The 27,267-nt window shown below is 37.6% G+C and overlaps 1 protein-coding gene across 2 annotated transcripts in view; it reads left to right on the forward strand.

Annotated features, from left to right (window-relative positions):
* The window catches only part of LOC126336612 (uncharacterized), a 219,274-nt gene that overhangs the window by 100,563 nt on the left and 91,444 nt on the right, over positions 1-27,267 (forward strand). For both annotated transcript variants that reach the window (XM_050000481.1, XM_050000482.1), the window contains one exon: positions 6,382-6,502. In XM_050000481.1, the coding sequence (XP_049856438.1) occupies positions 6,382-6,502 (121 nt within the window). The remainder of the gene's footprint in view (positions 1-6,381; positions 6,503-27,267) is intronic.

Below are 27,267 nucleotides of genomic sequence, written 5' to 3' on the forward strand. Positions count from 1 at the left end.
TTTGTGACTTCAATGTTTACAATAGATCTCATTCACAAAAGGTGTTCGAAGACAGACTACCTTGGCGGAGCTATGTGTAGCACTGCCCCCTGTTGGCTAGGGTAGGGTTAACAAAGCTAACTGCTGCACGTGTGATCAGGAATGTCATCTGATAGCATCACATGTTCAACTTTTGTCACCCATTTTTGGAGTATTTCCTGACATTTGTGGCCCTGTGCGTCTTACATTAAATTACTTGTCTCAGTGACATCTATATTGCTTCGGGTGGTTTTAAATGTTAATGAGAATCAACATGTATACATCTACATCATCTACATCTATGTGATTATGCTGCTATTCACAGTAAAGTGCCAGGAGGGTTCAATGAACCACTGTTGAACGGCGCATGGGGAAAATGAACACTTAAATTTTTTTCGTGCAAGCCCTGATTTGTCTTATTTTATTATGATGATCATTTCTCCTTATGTAAGTGGGTGCCAACAGAATGTTCTCGCGATCAGAGGAGGAAACTGGTGATTGAAATTTCATGAGGAGATCCTGTTGCAAGGAAAAAGCCATTGTTTTAATGGTTTCCACTCCAATTCACGTATCATGTTGGTGGCACTATCTCCCCTATTTTGTGATAATACAAAAAAAGCCATCCTTCTTTGAACTTTTTTTGATGTCATCCATCTGTCAAACCTGATGTGGATTCCACACCACACAGCAATACTCCAGAATAGGTGGACATATGCAGTGTAAGGAGTTTCTTTAGTAGATCTGTTGCACCTTCTAAGTGTTCTGCAAATGAATCACCGTGTTTGGTTTGCTCTACCCACAACATTATTTATGTGACCATTCTAATTTAGATTGTTTGTAATTGTAACCCATAAGTATTTAGTTGAATTTACAGCCTTAAGATTTGTGTGAATTATCGCATAATCGAAATTTAGCGGATTTCTTTTAGTACCCTTTATTCAGGGTCAATTGCCACTTTTCACACCATACAGCTATCGTATCTAAACCATGTTGCAATTCTTTTTGGTCATCTGAAGACATTACAAGAATGGTAAATGACAGCACCATCTGCAAACAGTCTAATAGGGCTACTCAGATTGTCTCCTATGTCATTAATATAGATCAGGAAAAAATAGAGGGCCTATAACACTTCCTTGGGGAATGCTGGATATAATTTCTGTTTTACTCTATAACTTTCTGTCTATTACTACGAACTGTGACCTGACAGGAAATCAAGAATCCAGTCGCAAACTGAAGCTATATTCCATAGCCACGCAGTTTGGTTAGGAGACGCTTGTGAGGAACAGTGTCTAAAGCCTTCTGGAAATCTAAAAATATGGAATCAGTTTGACATCCCATGTTGATAACACTGATTACTTCATGAGTATAAAGAGCTAGTTGTGTTTCACATGAATGATGTTTTCTGAATCTGTGCTGACTATGTGTAAATAAACCGTTTTCTTCCAGGTAATTCATAATGTTCAAACACATTGGATGTTCCAAAACCCTTCTGCAAATCAATGTTAGTGATATGGGTCTGTAATTCAGTGGATTACTCCTATTTCCCTTTTTGGATACTGGTATGACTTGAGCAATTTTCCAGTCTTTAGGTATGGATCTTTATATGGGTGAGCAGTTGTGTATAATTGCTAAATATGGAGCTATTGTATCAGCATGCTCTGAAAGGAACCTGACTGATATAAAATCAGAACCAGAGGCCTTGCCTTGCTACACCAAGGCTATCTACTTCTATGTTTCTCATCTTGGCAGCCACTGGTGTGCTTTATGTATGACCAGAATCTCTTTGGGTTTTCTGCCAGATATGGAGACAGAGTTTTGTTGTGGAAATTATTAAAAGCATCTCACATTGAAGTACACATTATATATCAAACTTCTGCAAAACTGTACCAATCTTGGGGATTTTGCGTTCTTTTAAATTTGGCATGATTTTTTTCTTGCTTTTGCAACAGCAAACTGACCTGTTTTGTGTACAATGTGAGATCAATACCATCACTTATTAAATTATGTGGTGTATACCTCTCCATTGCCATTGATACTATCTCTTTGAAATCATTCCACATCTTTTATATGCTTAAATGATCAGATTGGAAGGAGTGGAGACTGTATCTTAAAAATGCATTAACAAAATTTTTCTAAATAGACATACTTTGCATTTCTTTTTGAGGGTTGTGGGTGTTGCATTATTCAGCCTAGCAGCAGCTGCCTTGTGGTCGCTAATCCCTGTATTCATCCTGATACTCCTTATTAGTCCAGGATTATTTGTTGCTGAGAGGTCAAGTATGCTGTCAGAACAATTTACATTTTGAATGGGCTCATGAACTAATTGTTCAAAATAATTTTCTGAGAAAACATTCAGTACAATTTTGGATGATGTTTTATGCCTGCCATTGGCTTTAAACATATAATTTTTCCAGCACATCAAGGGTAGATTGAAGTCACCACTGACTATAATTGCATGAGTGGGGTACCTATTTGAAATGAGACTCAGGTTTTCTTTGAAATGTTCAGCATCAGCAACTATATCTTCTGGGTCAGGAAGGTGCGAGGGGGGGGGGGGGGGGGGGTCAGTAAAATGTTCCAGTTAATAGTTTAGTCTGATTGTCGAGTATAACCTCTACTCATACTATTTTGCAGGAACTATCTACTTCAATTTCACTAAGAGGGAAACTTCTTCTGACAGTAATAAATACTCCATCACTGTATTTAATCTTTCCTTTCTGAACACTGTTAGGTCGTTTGAAAAAATTTTGGCTGAACTTATTTCCAGCTTTAGCCAGCTTTCTGTATCTATAACTATTTGAGCTTTTGTGCTTTCTATTAGGGCTTGGAGTTCTGGTTCTTTCCCAACACAGTTATGATTATGTACAACTACAATACCAATCATATCTACAACTACCTTGCTGTGTGTTACCTGCTCCCTTTTAGTTGGACACCATTTCTGTGGTTTCCTGAGAGCCTCTAGCCTTAAAAGCTATCCAGTCCCTTCAACACAGCGCTCACTACCTACGTAACCACTACCTATGTGTAGTGGACTCCTGACCTATTAAGCGAAACCTGGAAACCCACCACCCAGTGGTGCAGGTCAAGGTCACAGAACTGCCTGAGCCCATGATTCAGACCCTCCACTCAGCTCTGCCCCAAAGGATTACAGTCAGCTCTGTTGAGGATGCTGCAGATGGTGAGCTGCTCCTTAATCTCGTAAGGACGACTGGCAGTCTTTACCGTTTCCTCTAGCTGCCCGAAACCAGAGAGATTCTCCTCTGATCCAAAGTGAAACGTCATTGGTACTGACATGGGCCACTACCTGCTGTTGGCTACACCCTGTACTCTTCATGGTGTCTGGAAGCACCCTTTCCACACCCAGAATGACTCTCACCCCCTGTATGCACATGGAGTGCACACATGTCCAAAAAAGTTTTATTTTCCCTTTTAGGACAGTTTTTCTGAGGTTTCCTTGCTCATAGATTTCTTTTGTTAGGCTGCTCCAAAGTCACATTACTATCACTTCTAAGAAGTTTCTACTTGTTATCAACAGAGTCCAGTTTTCACAGCCAGTTAGGAGTACACTCCATATGTAATGTCTTGATAATCTCTTTTTATTTTTTATACTAAGTGATTTTTGCAGTAGTAATAGTCTTATATTATGAACCATGTTATGATGTTGAAAATTCTTTACTGATTTCCATGATCATTAGTTATCTCCTATAATTAATCTACCTAAATAAAAATTATCAACTTTTGTGTACTGTACCTATCTATCAGATGTACTCCTCATCTTTAAGTTGCCTAAACCCAATAATTTTGATTTTTGACTATTAATTTTATATAAACAGAAAACTTTTTTGATTTGCTTCACAAATTTTATTATTACTGTACAGCAAAAGATTTCAGTTCATAGCCCCATTTTCTAGTACAAAAGTGATCCCAAAGATGGCAACAAAGCAAAGGTAATCTGCTCAACTTCTTAACCTATCAGGTATTTACCTTCACTATAAAAATTATCTCTGTTGTCAGTTTTGACACAGCTCCATTTGTATTCTACAACATTCATTAGGACAGCATTTACAATAATTATAAATAAACATATACTGGAGTAGAGGTATGTGCTCACGAATGGTAATTTATGCCATCATCTTTTTTTTTTTTTTATGAATGAAGGCACAATGGTACTTATACTATTACACACATCTGTGTGTCTGTGATTTTCCCCCTTGGTATTTCTAATTGAAGGAGCTCTGCACCGTTTCCCTGTAAGTGTAGGACTTCTACATCTATTACACATTTGTGGTTTTGGTTTAAACAATGTTTGACAAATGATGAATTTAGCTTCTTTAATTTACAGCTTTTAAGATGATTCAGTTGACTTATTTATCTTTGCTTGGTTGCCATCTTTGGAATCAGTGGTGTACTGATTATGGTCTTATAACCAGAAACATATGTCATACAAAAATAAAGTCCATGAAACAAGGCAGAAAAGTGTTTCATTTAGATAATGCAGTATTGAGGAACCTGCAGTTGAATCAGTTAGAATATTCATTTTAAGTTTAAAATTTCAGAAATGTTGCAAATTTGAATAGTACCAGTATATTCTGCATACAAATATTCACTGCCATCCACAATTCTTATTTAGTAAATGGGAATTTGGTTCATCTTACTTCCAGGTCCTTCAGCCTTACACCATCTGAAATTTTGTCTTTACATTTCTCGCCATTAATCACTATCCTCATGTTTTACTTGCTGTATGTGTTTTGTGTTGCACCATTACATGATTTCCTGTTGTTGTTGTGGCCTTCAATCCAGAGACTGGTTTGATGCAGCTCTCCATGCTACTCTATCCTGTGCAAGCTTCTTCATCTCCCAGTACCTACTGCAACTTCTCAATCTGCTTAGTGTATTCATCTCTTAGTCTCCCTGTACAATTTTTACCCTCCACGCTGCCCTCCAATACTAAATTGGTGATCCCTTGATGCTTCAGAACATGTCCTACCAACCTATCCCTTCTTCTAGTCAAGTTGTGCCCCAAATTTCTCTTCTCCCCAATTCTATTCAATACTTCCTCATTAGTTATATGATCTACCCATCTAATCTTCAACATTCTTCTGTAGCACCTCATTTCAAAAGCTTCTATTCTTTTCTTGTCTAAACTATTTATCGTCCGTGTTTCACTTCCAATCATGGCTACACTCCATGCAAATACTTTCAGAAATGACTTCCTGACACTTAAATCTATACTCAATGTTAAGAAATTTCTCTTCTTTAGAAATGCTTTCCTTGCCATTGCCAGTCTACATTTTATATCCTCTCTACTTCGACCATCATCAGTTATTTTACTTCCTAAATAGCAAAACTCCTTTACTACTTTAAGTGTCTCATTTCCTAATCTAAGTCCCTTGGCATCACTCAATTTAATTTGACTACATTCCATTATCCTCATTTTGCTTTTGTTGCTGTTCATCATATATCCTCGTTTCAAGACACTGTCAATTCCATTCAACTGCTCTTCCAGGTCCTTTGCTGTCTCTGACAGAATTACAATGTCATCGGCAAACCTCAAAATTTTTATTTCTTCTTCGTGGATTTTAATTCCTACTCCAAATTTTTCTTTTGTTTCCTTCACTTCTTGCTCAATATACAGATTGAATAACATCAGGGATAGGCTACAACCCTGTCTCACTCCCTTCTCAACCACTGCTTCCCTTTCATGGCTGTCGACTCTTATAACTGCCATCTGGTTTCTGTATTTGACCCCTGCCACCTTCAGAATTTGAAAGAGAATATTCTAGTCAGCACTGTCAAAAGCTTTCTCTAAGTCTACAAATGCTAGAAATGTAGGTTTGCCTTTTCTTAATTTATTTTCTAAGATAAGTCATAGGGTCAGTATCGCCTCACATGTTCCAACATTTCTATGGAATCCAAACTGATCCTCCCCAAGGTTGGCTTCTACCAGTTTTTCCATTTGTCTGTAAGGAATTCGTGTTAGTATGTTGCAACTGTGACTTATTAAAGTAAGTTCAGTAATTTTCACATCTGTCAACACCTTTAATATAACAAATATGGAGAGCAGATCCAAAGAAAGAATAAAATAAGAACGAGAATTAAATATGAAGAATTAAATATAAATGGTCTGTATCTTCACTTGAACAATACACTCAGGTTAATATGCTAAAACATTGAAAATTCAGCTCAATGTAGAATCCAATAATGTGAATGTCGATAAACAATGTTTTTCTGACTGTTCAATGTTTTTTAGCTCAGTAATTAAATGCAGTGTCATATGCTTGTATTGATCTTGTCTTGCTGCTAGTTGTATGCGTATTATGATTGTATGTGGATTTAACCCTACTGTGTCTCTTCTGCCCACAGTTGAGAGGAGCTGCTACACAACTACCCATCAGAGACTTTCCTATTTTGTGAACCCACCTGTAGTCCAGCAGCACTGCACATATCAAGTTGATGTTATGAGTCGGGATGTTTGTCAAATAAGGTAATAATAAAACATTTTGTTCATAAATTATACTCGTTTTGTAGATAATGTCACAATTTTTAAAATAATTCACTTCATTGTACATCTCCATACAGAATTTCTGTGTTTGACTTATATTCTACTTTTCTTCTTTTATTTGGTCTCACACCATTCGTTAGCTTCTTCTCCACATTGTCCCTTTACTTTTCTTTCATCTCCTTTTGAACCCTCAATCACACACTTTTTTATATGTGACTGGCTGCTTCACCCAGTGTGTTTCATTTTAACTCTATTTGCTCCAACTTTTAGTCTGTTCCAACCTTAAGGGGGGAAATACAAAATACTACTGACAGATACTTACAAAAGTACAAACAATATCCTAGCTTTTAAGACATACCTGTTGTGAGGCTGGTGAAAAGTCTTTTAACCTCACCATAGATATCTCTCAATGTCCTACGTCTCTGTTCTGACCTTTCATGGTTTATTCCTCTTTCTGGCTTAATAAAAGAAGGAACAGTTTGTAGTTTTATATACACCTATTGGCAGTACTTAGAATTTGGCATCCTGAAGGTGAGCCATTATGTCTCCTTGTAATTTTATAAGTACAGCTAGTTTTATTTTTAGTTGTTTGGTTCTTTCCAAATGCACTTTCTATTTGTTATCTTTTGGAAAAGTATGTGAGCCCTAGATTGCTAAAACCTAATTAAATTTAGTAATTTCACTAGGGTATAAAACATTACATTTTGTACTTAATTCGATGTGCAACATACCATTGGAGATCTAATAATTGTAATTAATTAATGCATAACCTACACATATGTATGACCTCTTTTGAATAAAATGTGGAGTAGTAAACTTTAAGATGGTTCAGTAGCAATATAACATCCCATGCTAGTGTTCTAAGGTTAAGGACAAACATGTTGTTTTTGTTGTTGTTGTCAAAAAAGTTAAATTTTTCTATTTGATTCTGATTTGGTAGAACATAGTTAATGATCACTTGCTCTGGCAGCGATGCAGTTGAACAAATAGACAGTTCCTATGGTTGATGGCAAGGAGTTCACAATGTGAGTGGCTAGCCAGAAACAAGGTCTAGAAGGTAGTGAAAGTCATCATAGAGATGCACAAAACAGTCCAGGGAGTGATCTGAATCAAAAAAACACAAATGAAGGCATGACCAGTCAGTCTACTGTCTTAATGATGGGTATCAAAGTTTTCAGAAACCAATGAGGAACTGAGGAAAAAGTGTGGGGCCAAGGTATTTACTGGGGCTCCTGCATTAGTGGACAGACTGATGTGACATGCCTAAGATGTCGCCACACATAGGAAAAGCTACAGCCAAACAGATACTAAATCGGGGTGAGGATTCAGAATGAATACTGGATACCAAATTCCTCCCTCTCTTAATTACCACATGGTAATTAAGGCAGTGTTTACTTCATTGAGGGAAGGGAGAGAGTGGTACTGAAATACCCACCAAAGGCTCCTGCAGCATTTTCTCATTCTGACCAAGCAGGTCAGATATTGCTGCTGTGTGTGGAAATACTGGCCTGTTGACAATTTCTGGGGTATTTCTTGGTACTGCCTGTAGTGATAAGCTGCCAGTAGTGGTCCTAATTGGGACAATAATTTGGCCTCCATGATCACCTCAGTCTGGGTATGCTCAACATCCGTCGATTGCTTAGTGAGGGATCAGAAGCAGTTTAGGGGGTGGAAATGGTTTCACCTTCATTGGCTCCCATTGCTGATCATAGTCAAACCTGTGTTGGTGCCTAAAATAAGGGCAAAGGATGCAGGAGTGTGGGACACCATGCCTGGCCATCTGTGAGGGGAGGGACTGGAGGGGATTTTAAGGGGGGGGGGGGGGGATTAACATACTACACCTCTTTGCAGCTTTAGCCATTTTCCGTATCTGACTATTTGCTCCCAATTGGCCATAACCTCAAATATTTGACAATCTCTATCACCACCAATGCCACCGTGGGTCCACCATGTCTGCTCTTCTGGCCATTGTCAGCTTTTGTGACCAGAGCTGCTACTTCTCCATCAACAGCACTTGGCAGACCCAGACAGTTACCCATCCAAATGCTAGCCAAGGCCAACCATTTAACTTCAGCGACTGACAGCAGGAACCAGTGTGGCCACTGTGGCAAGTCCCTTGGTTTGAATATTAATGGTAGACACATAATTGGCATGTATTATTATTCATATGTTTAGGCTTGTTTATTATTACCATGGACTTTGCCCACTGGCTAAACGATACAATTGCTATTATTCCTATACTGTCTAGTTCCACTTGATTGTGTATGGAGATAGACAATGGACATTGCTCTACAGAACTTAGGCACTGCTGACTGCTTGCAAGATATGTAAGCTTAGCTTGAAACCCCATCGCAGAATGTAATATAGGTTCAAACAGTTACTTACTTTGTGCCCCTAACAAATCAAGTTCTTTGACTGCAATGGTCAAAATTAGATTTGCTTTGCCTTGATTTTGAAAACAAAAAGCACAAGAGATTCCAAGCCAAAAATGTTAGGTGAGTTTTTTACTTACAGAGTTAGTTGTCTAATTACATTTTTATATGAGGTTCATTCAAATGAACGCTGGTCAGTGCATCTACCTTTGCCTTAAATATAAGGTGACACCACGTAACTGCGTGTATGTTGTCGCCATCTTTTGGTAGAGGGACTGATGCATGCACACCGTTTCATGTTGCATAGCGCCGGTGTGGTTTCATGGCAAAGGGAAGATGGTCACACAAGGTATCATCCACTACCAAACATGCAGACGAGTAAGCAGGAACAACGAGGAGTGATTCAATTTTTGGTGGCGGAGGGAGTTGGAGGCCACGAAATGTATTGAGGGATGAAGGCTGTGTACAGTGAGTACAGTCTGAGTCGTTCAAGTGTTGTGGAATGGTGCAAATGATTCCTTGAGGGGCACAGGTCACTGGAAGATGATGCTCATCCTGGATAGGCTCTTCGTGTCATCACACCAGAAATGGTTGCAGAAGTGAATGCTTTAGTCTTGGACAACCGCAGAATCACTGTGGATGAGATCCGTTGCTTACTGGGTATTAGCATGGGCACCACCCACACCATAATGCATCAACACTTGAATTTTTGAAAAATCTGTGCACATTGGTTCCCCAGCAACTGACTGCCAAACAGTGCAATACTCGAATGGCACTATCTTTGAGTAATCTGCAACATTATCATGAGGAGAAATATGGCTTTCTGTCACGTATTGTCACAGGTGACAATACATGGTGTTATCATTTTGAACTGGAAAGCAAGCATCACAGTAAGCAGTGGAAACATGCGGCTTCACCATCTCCAAAAAAATCAAAGGCCATTCACACCAGTTCTGGTAAGGTCATGATGTCCTTCTTTTTTTGACCATGAGGGCCTACTGCTGGTCGAGTTCCTGGAATGGGGAACCACCATCAATGCCCAGCGTTATCAAGCCACTTTACAGAATCTTAGATGAGCCATCAAGTCAAAACACCAAGGCATGCTGTCCAATGGCATTATCTTCCTGCATGATAATGCGTGCCCACACATGGCAAATGCAGTGAAGATGACATTGCAGCAATTTTGGTGGGAAATGCTGGAACATCCTCCATACAGTCCTGACCTATCATCATGTGACTTTCATGTGTTTGGTCCTCTACAACAAGCTATTCATGGACATCGATTCGCAACGGATTTTGAAGTGTCTGTCTGGGTCCAGGCCTGGATCTGACAGCAGCCTACTAGCTTCTTCAAGGATGGAATCAACCGGGTAATATTGCAGTGGGATAAATGTGCCAACAGTTTTGGTGACTCTTTTTGAATATGTGTGTATAACTACATTTTTGAGTCAATAAAATTGTTGCCGTTACTTCACTTTAGTGACGGGGTTTCATTTAAATGCCCCTTATGCTTAACTTAGACTATGATCTGGCTTCACAACAGGATTAACTGTACCACTCTGCACTGATGATACTGAAGCTGTCGTGATCTGATGCTATGGTACATGTGTACATTAATCAGAAACAAGATATTATCTGTGTTCATCTGAAATTCTCTCATTGACCCTTAATTTACAGTTGCGATATGAACTGGAGTACTCTGTCTGCTGCTGCTGCTATTGTCACTGGAAAGGTTATCATGTACACACTCTATTACAATGCAAGGTTATTTCCATAAAGACACCATTACGGTGTGGCTAATGGATGTAAAGCACTTTGTAGAGATGATCACAATGTCTCTTGCCTTGATGCTGCTGAATATCCGTTGTATATATGGTTTCATTGTCTAGGCAATGATTGATTCCTTTGCTGCTCTGGATGAAAAAGGTGCGGCTTTTTACTATCACCAGACCACCTAAATCATGAAGCAGGATTCCACGGTTTTTTGTTAAAAAAAAACACATATTTATTACCAGAACTTAAAAACAACTGCTCTTGACCATGGCCAAAAAACAATTGGCCAAAATCACATTGCTGACCAAAGATCACAGAGTCATAGTGAGAAAGAACTTACAATTTCTGTATCAATTATTGATACTGCATTTTTAAGTTACATGAGATATTAAACAGCATAAAGGATAATTCAGTGACAATAATAATAATAATAATAATAATAATAATAATAATAATAATAATAATAATAAGGCCCTGGAAAAGAACAAGCCTTTGGTATGTTCTGCCAGTCGTAAAAGGCGGTGAAAAGAACAAACCACTAATAGGTAATAGGTCTAACCCCCCTTTTAGTGTGATTAGTTGGTTCAGGACAGAACTAAAGAATCCTCGGACAAGCGCCGTCATGGTCGGGGACGACGCTTGAACCCTAAGCCCGCCCACAATGGTAATGATACTGCTAGTCACATGGAAAATGATTTAAATCCAAATAGAGGTGTTTTGCAGGAAATGCTTCCTGCAACCACCCTAGAAGGAAAACAGTGACAGAGAATGAGATGGTCAGATGAAGTTAACTGACACCTCATGTTCTGTTATTACCAAGCAACAAACTTAGGAACCAACACAACTGGATACAGATCACAAGTATGCACAACATTTATTACCAGATACCCAGAATTAAAGTTTTTAACAGAACAACCACTAGCTGATCATATCTGTGCAATAATCAAAAATAACAGGATACCCCAGTCAGAATTAGAAAACATCAAAAAACAAGTACAACAAATACTGGAACAAAATAATGTGCAATCAGAAGAAGAAGAAAATACAGTAATGGACTCAAACATCCCAGAGCAAACAAACAAAGAACAACACGAATCAATTAAACAATCAGAAGAAAACAAAATCTTAAGACAGCCACCAGAACAAGCACAAATAGAACACGAAGAAAAATTTCAGCTGACATATAAAGAATACAAAGACACAAATACAGACATTAGACCAATCTTGCATAGACCACCAAATAATCCACAAGTCGAAACAACAATAACAACTATCAACACAATCAAACACAACAAAATAAATGAAAACACAACTATGGAAGAGTTACAACTACTGGTTTATATAGGAGCACTAAATATACAGACTAGGCAGAGATCAGAACGAATCAACACACAGAAGAAACCCACAAAACCAACATAGCAACACAGGCTACAGATCAGAATAGAAAAACTGAGAAAAGACATTGGACAGCTAACACAATTTATAAGAAACGAAATGGCAGACAAAAAACGAAAAAGGTTAAGTAAAATCTCACAACAAGAAGCGATAGAGCAATTAGATGAAAAGAAGCAGAAATTACAAGCATTGGCCAAACGACTTAGAAGATACAAAAAAAAGTGAAAATAGAAGGAAACAAAACCAAACATCAACACAAACCAAAAGAAATTTTACCAGTCAATAGATAACACACACATTAAAATAGACAATCCACCTAACATAATAGACATGGAACACTTCTGGAGCAACATATGTCCAAACTTGGTACAGCATAACAGGCATGCATGGTGGATACTAGCAGAAAAAGACACATACAAAATGATACCACAAATGCGTGAAGTGATAATTTTGCAACATGAAGTAACCCAAGCAATTAATTCTTCTCACAATTGGAAAGCCCTGGAAAAGAAAAAATAGCAAATTTCTGGCTAAAGAAGTTAACCTCACACACATTCACATCTAACTAAATTATTTAGCAGTTACATTGCAGACCCATACACAGTCCCTGATACACTTACACATGGAATAACTTATCTGAAACCTAAAGATCAAGCAGACACAGCAAACCCTGCTAAATATCACCCAATAACATGCCTACCAACAATATACAAAATATTAACTTCAGTCATTACACAGAAATTAATGACACATACAACACAGAAAAAAATTATAAATGATGAACACAAAGGCTGTTGCAAAGGAGCACAAGGATGTAAAGAGCAACTGATAATAGATGCAGAAGTGACATATGAAGCTAAAACTAAACAAAGGTCGCTACATTATGCATACCCCTCTCATGGTTACTACAAATATTTGAAATATACAAAGCAGATCCTAAATTGATCCGGTTCCTAAACATAGTAATGAAAATCTGGAAAACCACACTTAATATCCAAAGAAATTCAAATAATATCACATCACAGCCAATATAGATTAAGCGTGGAATATACTAAGGAGACTCATTAAGTCCTTTCTGGTTCTGCCTTGCTCTGAACCCACTATCCAACATGCTAAATAATACAAATTATGGATACAATATTACTGGAACATACCAACACAAAAACACACATTTGCTATACGTGGATGACCTAAAACTACTGGCAGCAACAAATCAACTACTCAACCAATTACTAAAGATAACAGACGTATTTAGCAATGGTATAAATATGACTTTTGGAATAGACAAATGTAAGAAAAATAGCATAGTCAAGGGAAAACACACTAAACAAGACGATTACATATTGGGTAACCACAGCGACTGCATAGAAGCGATGGAGAAAATAGATGCCTATGAATATCTAGGATACAGACAAAAAATATGAATAGATAATACAAATATTAAAGAAGAACTAAAAGAAAAATATACACAAAGACTAACAAAAATACTGAAAACAGAATTGACAGCAAGAAACAAGATAAAAGCTATAAATACTTATGCTATACCAATATTGGCCTACTCATTTGGAGTAGTAAAATGGAGTAACACAGGCCTAGAAGCACTCAATACACTTACACGATCACAATGCCACAAATATAGAATACATCACATACATTCAAGAACAGAAAGATTCACATTAAGCAGAAAGGAAGGAGGAAGGGGATTTATCGACATAAAAAATGTACATTATGGACAGGTAGACAATTTAAGAAAATTCTTTCTAGAACGAACAGAAACTAGCAAAATACACAAAGCAATCACTCATATAAATACATCGGCTATATCACTGCAATTTCATAACCATTTCTACAGCCCTTTAGATCACAGAACATCAACAGAAATGAAGAAAGTAAATTGGAAAAAGAAAACACTACATGGCAAACACCTGTATCATCTAAAACAGCCACACATCGATCAAGACGCATCCAACACATGGCTAAGAAAAGACAATATATACAGTGAGACGGAAGGATTCATGATTGCAATACAGGATCAAACAATAAACACCAGATATTACAGCAAGCATATTATTAATGATCCCAATACCACAACAGATAAATGCAGACTTTGTAAACAACAAATAGAAACAGTAGATCACATCACAAGCGGATGTACAATACTAGCAAATACAGAATACCCCAGAAGACATGACAATGTAGCAAAAATAATACATCAACAGCTTGCCATACAACATAAACTTATAAAACAACACGTTCCCTCATACAAGTTGGTTGGTTTGAGGGATTAAAGGGACCAGACTGCTACAGTCATCGGTCCCTCCACATACAAGTATGCACCACAAAATGTACTGGAGAATGATGAATACAAATTATACTGGAACAGAACCATTATAACAGATAAAACAACACCACATAACAAACCTGAAATCATACTCACCAATGAAAAGAAGAAATTAACACAACTAATAGAAATATCCATACCCAATACAACAAATATACAGTAGAAAACAGGAGAAAAAAATGAAAAATACATCCATCTGGCTGAGGAAGTCAAGGACATGTGGCATCAGGATAAAGTTGACATTATACCAATTATACTATCAATTACAGTAGTCATACCACACAGTATCCACCAGTACATCAACGCAATGCAGCTACATCCAAACTTATATATACAACTACAGAAATCTGTAATTATTGATACATGTTTAATTACCCGAAAGTTCCTAAACGCAACTTTACATATACCGTACAGTTAAAAGGAAGTCACGCTTGATCAAGGTCCGTGTCACTTTCCATTTTTGACCAGACATAATGTCCGAGAAAAGAAAGAATAATAATAATAATAGTAATATTTACAATAATAATAACAATAATACTAATATTTATTATTATAATAACTTGTACATATAATTAACGCAAGTCAAATTTTTGGAAATATTAAAAGTCATAATTTAAATATACACACTTTCAAATTTGTGTTAATTACAACACCCACCCTAACATCATAATAAGTAAATGCTTTTCAAAACAACTTTAGTTAGTTATAACAAAATGGGCTCTTTTTGTCAGTTCCATTACAATAGTCCCCCAAGAATTTTGTAAGTATGAACATGCAAACAAAATTCTGAAACAAAAATAATGGAACTGCCAAGAATATGATTTTAAATAAATTAAAATTTTTAATGTAACTGTTTTCTTTGAATTTTGCTAACTTTCTGCCCATAGCAATTGGCATGACATTAGGTTTAACATACAATTGTTAATTTTAAGGTGAATGAAATACAAAAGAAGATTTACAAATTTCACTTTCATGAGTCTATAACATTGTAGCACATCACATTAAACCATTAAAATGTCGTAACTTTTTACTATTGGTTTGTTTTTGACCACTTTACTCGCTACTCACAGTAATGTCCCACTTTGTCTATATGCACTTAGCTGACCTCCTTTAATAGGTTTGATTTCAGCTTGAACTGAAGCAAGACCATTTCTACAGCTTAGCTGTTTGTATTGCTTCATTGATTATAATGCCCTGTTATCCAAAAATAAAATACAGATATCACCTTTTGATTATATAATGTTTGTATGTAAGTACATGGTTAGGATAGTTATTTATCCATCTGGTAATGTTTATCAAATGGGAGAGGTTTACAGGATCTGTCTGAGCAATACTACAAAGGTAGGGACTGGCCCAAAAAGGATCCTATAAGTAAAAATAAATTCAGTAAAGTAAAATAAAGTAAAATGTCTTACTGGAGACTATAACACTTACACCAAGGATAAACAAAAAATTAAATTGTTTTCAAAAGCAAAGCTACAGTCAGTCTGTTACAAGGGTTCATATTTGCAGTAAAAGTGCAATGGTAGAGTCATGGTTGTTTGAAAGTTTTAGGATGATATATATACATCAAAATTAGAAAAATATTGCTGCCTATGCTTTGCAGTGTTTGAGAAACAAATATACAGTAGTTCATGTTGTTTACTTAAAATGATTCTTTCCATTGTTTAGTTGGACATTTCAATAACTTAAGTCTGTAGTATTTAAGATTCTGCCTTTAAGATTAGAAAAATTTTAAAAAACTATTAATTGTTGTGAGACAGATTTAGCACTGATTAGTGGTTTACATTTTAAATAATGTCTCAACAACTGTGGTGTGAGAATGTTACAAAAGGTAAAATTACACACATTATCAAATAGCATTCAAATTGAATAGTCATATAGAAATATCAAGAACTAACATGATGAGCATATTACATGTAAAAAAATTCATTGCAAACACTTCATATAGCAAATACATTTTAAAGAAATAATAAACATTTTCAATTATACAAAACGGTATCATAAAATCAGTGAATTTTTATACACAACACTTCGTAATTTCCAGTGAAAAACTTTTGTTAAGTCACCCTTTAACTTTTTCAGAATAGTTTTTCCCCTTTTGTTTATACAATTTCAATGAAACAATATTCCTTAGCCTGAGAACTTTCCTGGGTTTAGGATATACCAACTGGTGTGCATTAGGGTATGGGTTCTCAACAATCTTGAATGGACCACCGTAGATATCAAAGAATTTCTTTATTTCAGAAGTTAACATTTTTGATTTCTCATGTGATTTTATGAAAGCATAATCTCCAACTTTAAACTTGGTTGCTTTGATCTTGCTATCATGTCGTCTTTTTCTAATCTCCCCCTGTTTTATCATGGTTTCTTTGACTGTGGTTTCACATTCACGCATAGTCATCATTGTGCATGCTGGAAATTCTACGAGTTCATTGATAATGTTGTCTGGTTTTAGATGAAACATAATTTCATAAGGTGAAAATCCTGTGGAAGTATGTTGCAGGCTGTTCATGACATCTTCAAAGTCTAGTACACGGTCATACCATGTAGGATGTGTATGACTGCAATATGTATGACATAAATGACCAATCTTGTGCATATACCTCTCAGCTGGGTTTGATAACGGATTATATATAGATAATTGAACATGTTTGATTCCTGATTTATCAATAAAGGCTTTCCAAACTTTTGACAAAAACCGTGAACCATTATCCAACAAGATCACTTTTGATTTCCTGATGTTTAAGAAATAGTCTTTTTCTACTATTGTAACTATCTCTTTACCTTTCCTGACAGCATACAACTTGATTAGTTTAGAAAATACATTCACCATGATAAAAATGTAGCTGTGGCCACTCCTATTTCTTGGAAGGGGTGTGTAGGAATCAACAGCGACTAAGTCTAGAGGTTGCGCAGGAGTAATGTTTTCCATTTCACCTTGAGATTTTCTGTTACTTACTTTGTCTCATTGGCACTTACCACAAGTTGACAGTTTTTCTTAGCTTTCTTGGCCATTATTTTCTTGTAATTTCTGCATACATTTCTGAATGCCACAATGATCATAGCTCTCATGTGTATACCTAATTAACCTCTCAGCTTCATCTTCAGGTAAGCATAGTTTCCAATTGTCTGAGTCTTCATCAGTTCTCCTAAATAGAGTACCCTTAAACACCTTATAGTACTTGTCTAATTTTTCATAGTTCCTTTTCCCTACACAGCTCTTTATTAATTTCCAATTTGTATCATGGTTCTGGTTCCTCTTGATTTTATCACACAATGATCTAACAACTTTTTCATCTGTGACTCCTTTAATATACCTCATTTTAAACTGTTTTTCTTCATTCTGATCTAAAATTTCTTTTTCTCCTCCTACTGGTAGCCTTGATAGAGCATCTGCAACTATGTTGTCATTGCCTTAAATATACTTAATTTCAAAATTGAATTGTTGTAAATTCAATGCCCATCTTGTAAGCCTATCATGATAGAGCTTGCATTCCTGTAAATAGCATAAGGCTTTCTGATCATAGTACACTATTACCTTATATCCGAGTAAATAGGTACTGAATTTTGAAAATGACCGCTGTATTGCTAATAACTCTGTTTCTGTGACTGTATGGTTTTTTTCATGCTTCAACAACATTCTGCTTGAAAATGCAATTATAGAATGGACTATCTCCCCATTGACTTCTTTTCCTTGGAATAATTCAGCACCTAGCCCGTAATCACTACTGTCAGTATGTAAAGAGAAAGGTAAATTAAAATGTGGTCTGTGTAACAGCTTCTGGTTATTCAGTTCTTTTTTTATTTTGTCAAAAGCGTCTTGACATTCTTTACTCCATATCCAAACAGTATCCTTCATTAATAAGTTACTTAGATAGTGTGTATTTAAGCTTGTTTACTTACAAATTTTCTGTAGAATCCACATAGCCCATAAAATGATTTCAGTTGTTTTATGTTATGGGGTATAGGACACTCTGAGATAGCTTTAATTTTGTCTGATATGCCAAAATTCCTTTTACTGTTATGGCATATCACAAAAATTTTAACTCAGGTACTGCAAATTTGCACTTTTCTAGTTTTAGTGTCATTCCTCTTCTTCTACGTTTTCACACACCTGACTTAAAAGCCCAACATGTTCATTCCAATCTTGCCCAATCACTAAAATGTCATCTACATAAACCACTAATTTGGATACAAATTCCTGCCCAAGAACGTGGTCTAAAGCTCTGATGAATTCCACTACCGATGAGTTCAATCTGAAAGGGACTACACAATACCGATAGCAATGACCTTTGTATAGAAAAGCGGTGTATTTCCTAGAGTTGGGTGCCAGAGGTACTTGGTGAAAGCCTGAGCTTAAGTCTAGATTTGACATTAGGCTTGGAGACTAGAACTATTCACACTCTCCTATCTCTCTTTGACACAACTACCAGCAGGTTATTATAAGCGCTGATACTCCTTTCAATAATGCCACACACTTCCATCTTATGTAATTGTTTCTCAACCACTGTAATTTTGCAATGGGCACACCATACAGTTGTATGAAAAATGGATCATGGCATCTCACTGTCAAAGTACATGGGTAACCTCTAACTTTTTCTGGATTGTTGTTAAAGACATCACTGTATTGCCATAACAAAGACTCTAGTTCCTGTTTTTGCTCACTGTTTAGACCACTAGCTTCTGAAACCTTAGTGTTTACAAGTGTTTTGAAATCTACTTCACTTAAGTCTAGCACTGGTATGTATTTGTCAACATATCTTTTTTCATTTACAACATTTACAGTATTAAATTTATTGTTACACAAAACTGTATTTGATCTGACAAACTTGGTGGAGATACACTCCCCATTAGGTGTTGTTATGATAAGTTTTTGTCCTCCCCAGTCAAATCTTGCATCTACACTTCTCATCCACAACATCACAAGAATACAGTCCTCACTGAGTCCTGGTATAACAAGGCAACCATACGTAAAGGTGACTGCCTCAATTGTAAAAGACAACAAAGTTTGATATTTGACTGTTTTACTATGTTTTCCTGGAGTACATATTATTTTCTCCCCAATGACTGGTGTCTCAATGTAGCCATTCTCGCACTTCAGCTTCTTGCTCAGTATTTCACATATTTCTGATACTTGACTCCCTGTTTATATAAGGCATGTGCCTTCCCAGGTATCAACTTTTACTCTAATAAATGGACTACATACGTCATAACCTTCTTCATACTGAACATATTCATACAACAAATCATTTCAATTTCACTAAAACAATGATTTCCTGAATTACAATTACCTATATTACTGTCACCTTTATTACCTACTGTCATTACATTAACATACACTTCACTAACACTATCACTTGCACTGGTAATTTCATTAATCCAAACATTTTCATCAATATAACATTTTTCGCCACCACTAAGGAACTTATCCGTCAGTTGTTCAACAATGATATCTTTAGTATTTTGCCACCAATCGGGATTTGAAATTTGACACACATTAAAAACATTTTCTAAAATTACTATCATTTCTAATTGCATCACTATTTAGCCACATATTATAAAGAAATAATTGACCTTTGTTCATTGCAAATGGTTGCCTACTTGCACAGTCAGGTTTGCTATTCAGATAATATTTATCATCTACACATGTTTCTTCATAAGGTGCTGGATTACAGAGCCTGTTGGTTGTGACACTGACACTAACATCACTTAAATTGTTAACAACATCCTTGGGTATATCTACAACATGCATAATATCATTTTCTCTCACAGCACCTAATGCTTCTCCACTTCCTCTTTCAAACAAACAAAATATTTCTCACCATCATCATGAACCATTAAATCTTCATTTTCCCAAATACTACAATCATCAACCTCTCTCTCCTGAAAACTTACAATGTTGCTTTCACACCCAAATGTATTTAATTCTTTGCTCATTAAATCAGTGTCAATAATTTACTCACCTGGTTCCCTCATCAATGCTTCAATTCCTAAATCATGTAAATTATTAACCTGCTGGTCCTCTGACAAACTACAAGTTTCTACCCATTCATAAAATTCAACTAAGTCAATTACTTCCTCTGGCTTTTTATTACAACCAGTGTGATGATTCCTCGTACCTGCATTTTTAGTGTTAGGTGAGGGACAAGTGTCATTCTTAACAGATACTGTGTTTACAGGGCAGCACACATTCGTAAGATAACTGCTCATTACTTCAGATGTATCTTTTGGCACAATGTAGTCACTGTTATTGGTCCAGTTATTATCTATGCTTTTTGCCCTTACCTTGTGGACCGACAATGGAGCACATACTAGTTTTTTACTTCATAACTTCACAAAGTGTTTTGACAGGTCAATGAAGGCATCCAATCCCACCCATCAGCTTTGGCTCATGACGTAAGGGTGTTGTGATGTGTGACGTCACAACACAGAATTTAGTTTATGAGTTGGTTGTATTAGTAGATGTTGTCTTGTTGTGTTATGGCATGGAGTTTAGTTTGAGTTTGTTGTGTGTGTAGATGTTGTCTTGTTGCGGTTAGTGGTGTCCTCTAGTGGTGTATTTATGGTCCATGTGTTATGTGGTGTATGGGTTCATTTGAGGGTCGTTGGTCGCAATGTGAATTAATTTGTATTGACTGTGATTGAAGAATGCAAATTGGTTTCAGTGACTTCCTAATTAATTTTTTTTTTTTTTGGTTTATGTGGTTGTGGTATTGATTGGGGTCATTAGTTTGCTGTTTGTCATGCGGTAAGGCATTTAATATATTTTGTGGATTCTTTTTTTTAGGTATGGATATGACAGTGAAATTTAACAGTTCCCAGTTGCATGCTGAAATGGGGGAGGACATGATGTCCCTCATAAATTTTTTTCAGATGTTTGGACTGCTGGCCGAAATAGTCAAGTGCAATGTCTGTAAAAAGAATATGCAGTTGGCCAGAGTTCTGGAGTCTCGGACCACAGACTGTTACATGAGGCAGTGCCAGAGGGATAATCTTTGGCACTCCATTAGATGCAATACCTGGTTCGAGAAGTCTTGGTTGGCCATGAGAGAGGTTGTTTTGACGACTTATTATATCTGTTATAGATCCTCCATCAGTTTTGTTCGGAATATGTTAAGTATAGGGGTAAATTGGGTGGGCTGGGGTTCATGGTCGAGATAGATGAGTTGCAGTTTGGAAAGAGAAAATATGAAAGGGGTAAGTCTCTGGTTGGTTTATGGGTGTGGGGGGACCATTATTTCAGGGGCTGGGTATGCAGAGTGTTTTATCGGGGTTTTTGAGGAGCGTATGAAGAGGGAACTGGTGGGGTTAATTGAAGATTATGTAGAAGAGGGGAGTACATTAGTTTCAGGTGCTTTTTTTGTCTTATAGGGGGTTGGGGGAAGAGGGGTTATGATATTTTAGTTGTCAGTCATAGTTTATAGTTCAAGAATAACAAGACTCGTGTGTGTTCTAATAAAATACAGGGGTTTTGGGGATGGTTAAAGCAGTATAGGGAGGGGTAAGAGGCGCTCTTCTAACCTGCAATTTCATTTAGATGAGTATTGCTGGCGGAAAAGCGTCCCTGGGGAATATTGTGTTTTGGACATTTTTTTAGGGCTATTAGTGAAATGTACAGGCTAAGGGTGGTTAGTTGAGTAGATTTTGTTGTGGTGGTGGCGGGGGAGGGGGGGGGGGTTGTTGGTAATGTTTGTGGATTTAGATGGGTTTGGTTTTGTATGGGGGGAGGGTGCTTGTTTTATGATTATGTTGCAGAAGATCTGTTTTGTTGCAGTTGTGTTTGAGTTGTAGTGTGTGAACGAGTTTTGTTTATTTCTTGATTTTTATTTTTGGGTGGAGGGTGAAGTTTTGGGGGATGGGGGGTTGGGGTTGGTAGGTTTTTGGTTGTGTTTTTTTTTATTTGTGTGTGTGTGTGGGGGGGGGGGGCTGTGTTTGAGGCTGTAGCTGTGTTTGATTGGGATGGCTGACCTTGTGTGTAGTGCCGGAATTTTTTCATGGTAAGTAGTCTTTTTTTTGGGTCTATTTATTTGGGAGTTGTGATGTTTTGTGAGGTTTTTCACATGTTGTTGGTTTGGTGTTGTTTATTGCAGATGTAGGTGTTTGATGGGTTGGTGTCATCACTTGTGGTTGATTTATGTAACTTAAGGGAAGTATCTGATTTCAATTCTTTTAGTTGTAGATGCATTTTGGTATCATGACCTGGTTTTGACCCATATGTGTCAAGGAGAGGGTCCGATTCCAATGTGCCATCGTAGCTCTGTGTGGTGTCATCAGTTGTAGTTGACGTATATAGGTCAAGGGAAGTGTGAGATTCCAGTGTGTCATGGCTCAATGTGTTTTGGTATTCTCAGTTGTAATTCCAGTTTCTGTTGTTTTTGGTGTTGGTTTTGTGGTGTATAGTTGCGGTCTGATTATAATTCTTGGGTGTTGATGGTTTTTATTTTGTAGTATCGACAATTGCGGTTGAGCTATGTAGGTGAAGGGAAGTGGCTGATTCCTATGGATAATGTCAGTGTAGTGGAATGTGGGAATTTTGTGTTGTTTTTATGTCATGGACCCAAGATTGCCTGTTCAAAAGTATTCAGTTCAAGACAGTCTACATAGTTTGCATTATATCTGACAGGAGGTTCAGTTTGGCTCCTGTCGCATAATCTGTAAGACTACTGCCTATCTTTCAGTGGTTGTTCAGAATCTTGAGCCTTCTCTTCTTGTACTTTTCTGTCATCTTCAGCTCGTGGCTTGACACTGTATTCTCCATCTTTGCCTTCAGATTTTTTGGTATTGGTGTCCAAAATAGCTTACGAACGATGTAAATCATTACAATCCTGCTTAGAAGTCCAGTTCATTTTACAAACAGTGGTGTTAACTGTCTCTGCCAATGGTATTTTTGGAACATTTGCCCCAATGAGGATGCACCTGTGGACTTGACGATGGTCCTATTTTCACTTCTGCCTTCCCATTTTGTTGAGAATTAATTGGTGCCTTCATCTCAAGTGCTATCCCACATTCAGTGAGATAGCTCATCATCTTCTTGTTTAACAGGGTGTATATACAGAGAAGGGAAAAAAAAAATCCTGGATTTCCCGGTAAATAACACTTTCCCCGGTATGAAAATACACTTTTTCCATGTTTAGTGACAGTGTACTTTCCCTTGGAACTGTAAAACTTATCAATCAGTTCCAGCACTTTTGTGGGTCAATGGGTCAATCATAGCTCATGTCATGTGATTTTGCCAGCCAATGAAAGCAGACATTAGAGCAAAGAACACAAGATGTAAAAAGTCAACAGCAACATCACTATTAAGTAGCACAAACACACAAGTAGGAAAAGTTAATGGTTTAAATTAATACACAAGTGTGGCTGCACGAAAAGCTACACTTTCACATATAATACTGGTCTCAAAGATCAATTAGCCACCAGAGAAGCTAAGCTTTCATGTATAAATTTGTCCTTTTTTTTTACTTTAAGATACATCACATAAACGTGAGAGTAAAATTTTAAATAATGACAAATGTCTGGTCTTATGGGCTCAAAATTCTTCTAAGTGGCTGCTCCTCAAAGTGTTAAGTTTTAAATGAGAGTCAAACTCTCTTTGATTTAAGAAATTCATCGCACATTCTCATACCCAACATAATTCATCTTGCATAAAAGGAAATTTACACTGAAAGTGACACTTTTCAAACCATCATTTGCAATATTTTCCTACAAGCTATTAGAAACAAGTTGATTTCAGCAGATGCCATTGACCACCAGAAAACAGTCATTGCTGTGTGTGTGCAGCTGCAATGATGTAGGAAGCCTGTATGTTCATACTTTTAAAGCATTAAGAGATCTTACATTACGTCATAAAACAAACAAGACATCAGATAATACTCCAAGAGCATCGTAATTTCTTAACCATACTATAATATATAATTGTGCTTAAAGTGTACATTTGTATGTCCAGATTCACAGTGAAATAGGCCCCAACCTGATATTAAGCTTTTCAGTGTGGTTTTTGGGATGTAAAGTTTCTTGGAGTACCCATACTGCATTATCTCATGTTTGGTTCTTTATTATGGCATAATGCCATATGTGCCAGAAGATGAAAATGTGCACTTAAAATATGGCCAACAGTTGAAACTAGCCAATAGCCTGGGAAGAAACACTTCATTTTAAATAAACTGACTGCCTCAGAGGAAAAGATTAATAACAGCCAAATTTCTTTAACAAACTGATGAAAATAACTTCATCATTCAGCAAGGTGATTAACGCTTGACTGTTAAAAACCTGCAAATAAAATAAAACCAAAAAACTGAAACTAATAATGTATTTCAGCCTTCCATAATTATGTGAATGTGTTTTAATTCAATGGATGGCTCGTGGCCACAGAAATATGTTTTATTTTCGTTTGAAGTGAGAACCATAAACGAAGAGGAAACAGAAAAAAATTACTAAATGTAAACACTGTGTGCCAGAATTTTGCCATGTAGCATCTGACTGCTTGCTACAGTTGATACAGCTAACAGCCACCCTTCAAGTAGCCTGCCTCTCCTACGTTACTATCCATAACGCCGATTCCCACACCTTCTATCCCTCTGCCAGGTGTGCCCCAGAGCTCTGTCCTCTCCCCTCTCTTCTACCTCCTGTACACAGCAGATATGCTCCAATCTACCCCTTTCCAGTCCACCTCCTGCAGTATGGCGATGACACCGCCTTTCTTGCCCTCACTCTTACCCTTCAACTGTACCAATGCCTTCTTCAGAATCACCTTGACCTTTTTGCCACATGGTGTAACCAGTGGCTCCTAAAAATCAATCCAAGACACAGGCAATCATCATAGGTTGTACCACTTGCTCCTTCCGGCTCCTTGGTTTTTCCCTTACCATCTGCACCTATCCTGTCCGCCTCTCCCCCACCCTTACCTACCTTGGACTCACCATTGACCATGACCTCACCTGGATCCCTCATCTCCGTTCTATCCAATACAAATCCCACAACTGCCTCTGCCCCTTAAACTCCTCTCTGGCCGGACATGGGGGTTGAACCCCTCTACCATACTCCACACCTACAAATCCTTGATCTGTCTCATCCTCTGTTATGCCAGTCCCACCTGGATATTTACTCCCACCAAATGCTTAAGTCCCTCCAGAGCCTCGAGCACCATGCACTCTGCCTCTCTTTCTATTTACACCTCCCGTCCATCATGTGGATCCTCTATGATCTGTTTCTGTTTCCCCATCTGCTCCTTCCCCCCCTCCCCCCAGACTTGCCCCCCCCCCCACCCATCCCCTGGTTGCTCCTCTCCTCTCCAACCCCCGCCCACTGCTGTGCCTTCACCATTGTGTCCCACCCAACCTCCACCTCTACACCCTTCATCTTCTTTCCCAAGGTGGCCTCCATCAACTCCCTTTCCCAGATGATGCCCTCTCTCCCTCCATTTATCCCTCCTATCAACTCTGATCCTTGCCTCCCCCTCCCTACCTCAGTCCATTTCCTGGGCTTCCTCTTCTTCCCTCTGTTTTTGTGGTTTTCCCCACCTACCCTCTCATTGCCTCTATTCTCTCCCCCAAGTCCTATTGCTTTCCCCTCCTCAGCCTTCCTCACTCCTTCTCGCATCCGCCCTGCCTCCCTCCCTACCTCTTTCCTATATGTCCTCTCCCTCCATTGCAGCCCTCCCCCCTTTTGCCTTTTTCTCTCCTCCCCCCTTTTTTCCCCTCATCTGTCTGCCTCTTCCCCCATCTGCCTTAGGCTGTGGTTTGCCATCTTTGTGTCTACTCTATAGTGCAGTGTTACCGTGAGTGTTCAGTGTTGCGCAAAGACACCATACTGTTGCTAGGTGTATTTTTTATCTCTTGCAAACAAAAACCAGACTGTCGCTGTCTTTTTAATTGTGCCTGTCTATTTACTATGTGTTTTGATCAGCATCATCAACCCTTTGTTTTTATATTCTCACTTCCACAACTTTTTGCCATGTTACAGTTTTAAAAAGTCACCATTTTGTCACCTGTTTTTATTGTTTATTGCCTTCTCATTATGTTTTTAACTCTTCTGTAGGTTGCAGGGCGGCATATTAAGCTGCTGCCAGCCTCCCCCCCCCCCCCCCCCCTTTTCCCTGTGCCCCTCAGGGGTTGAATCTAAATTCAATAAAGGATAGAAAAAAAAATAATTCACGTAGCCAGAAGCAATAGAATATACTGTTCATACACAACTTAACTGCTTAGACGCAGGAGCCTGTTGCCATCATCTCTAACTAAGCTAATGTAAGCAATTGTGACATCACGCTCATCACAAGCAGTTTGTTGTTGTGAAGTATTGCATAGTCTTTCATCCTAATGCCTTTAACACATTTTGCTGTTGTCAGACGCTTTTGTGTTCAGTCCGTTTTGTTGTAAATGGCGCATTTCCTTTGCAACTTAAGTTTTACTTTATTTTTTCTCTCGTGTATGTTTTATTGCTGCAGTATGATTCTGTAGTAGCAGGATCCAGTAATATTCTTTGTTAGGCTACCAGTTCTTAGCAGTCAAAATAACAGACATTTAATTGAAAACTAAAACACTGAAAAATTTCCAGAATTATAAAAAAATCCTATGTTTTTCCCAGTTTTCTCCCAGATGGAAAAGATTCTCGGGTTTTCCCCAGTTGTCCCATACACCCTGTTGGAAAACCTGTTTGATATCACCTCCTCAAATTCCTTGAAATGTTGAAGAATGTCTGCTTTCTGACTCAAAAAATAGACATGACAAACACCTGAATATTGCTTTGTACAAAAGTGCTGATTTATGAATTCTCACTTCAATTTTCTCGTCAAAAGGCAAATGGTGAACCTTTCCACATCGACATTTTCACAAAAGAATGATGCTACAACAGGCATGTTTATCCCA

This window comes from Schistocerca gregaria, chromosome 2 (assembly GCF_023897955.1).
Source record: "Schistocerca gregaria isolate iqSchGreg1 chromosome 2, iqSchGreg1.2, whole genome shotgun sequence".
Classification (NCBI taxonomy): domain Eukaryota; kingdom Metazoa; phylum Arthropoda; class Insecta; order Orthoptera; family Acrididae; genus Schistocerca; species Schistocerca gregaria.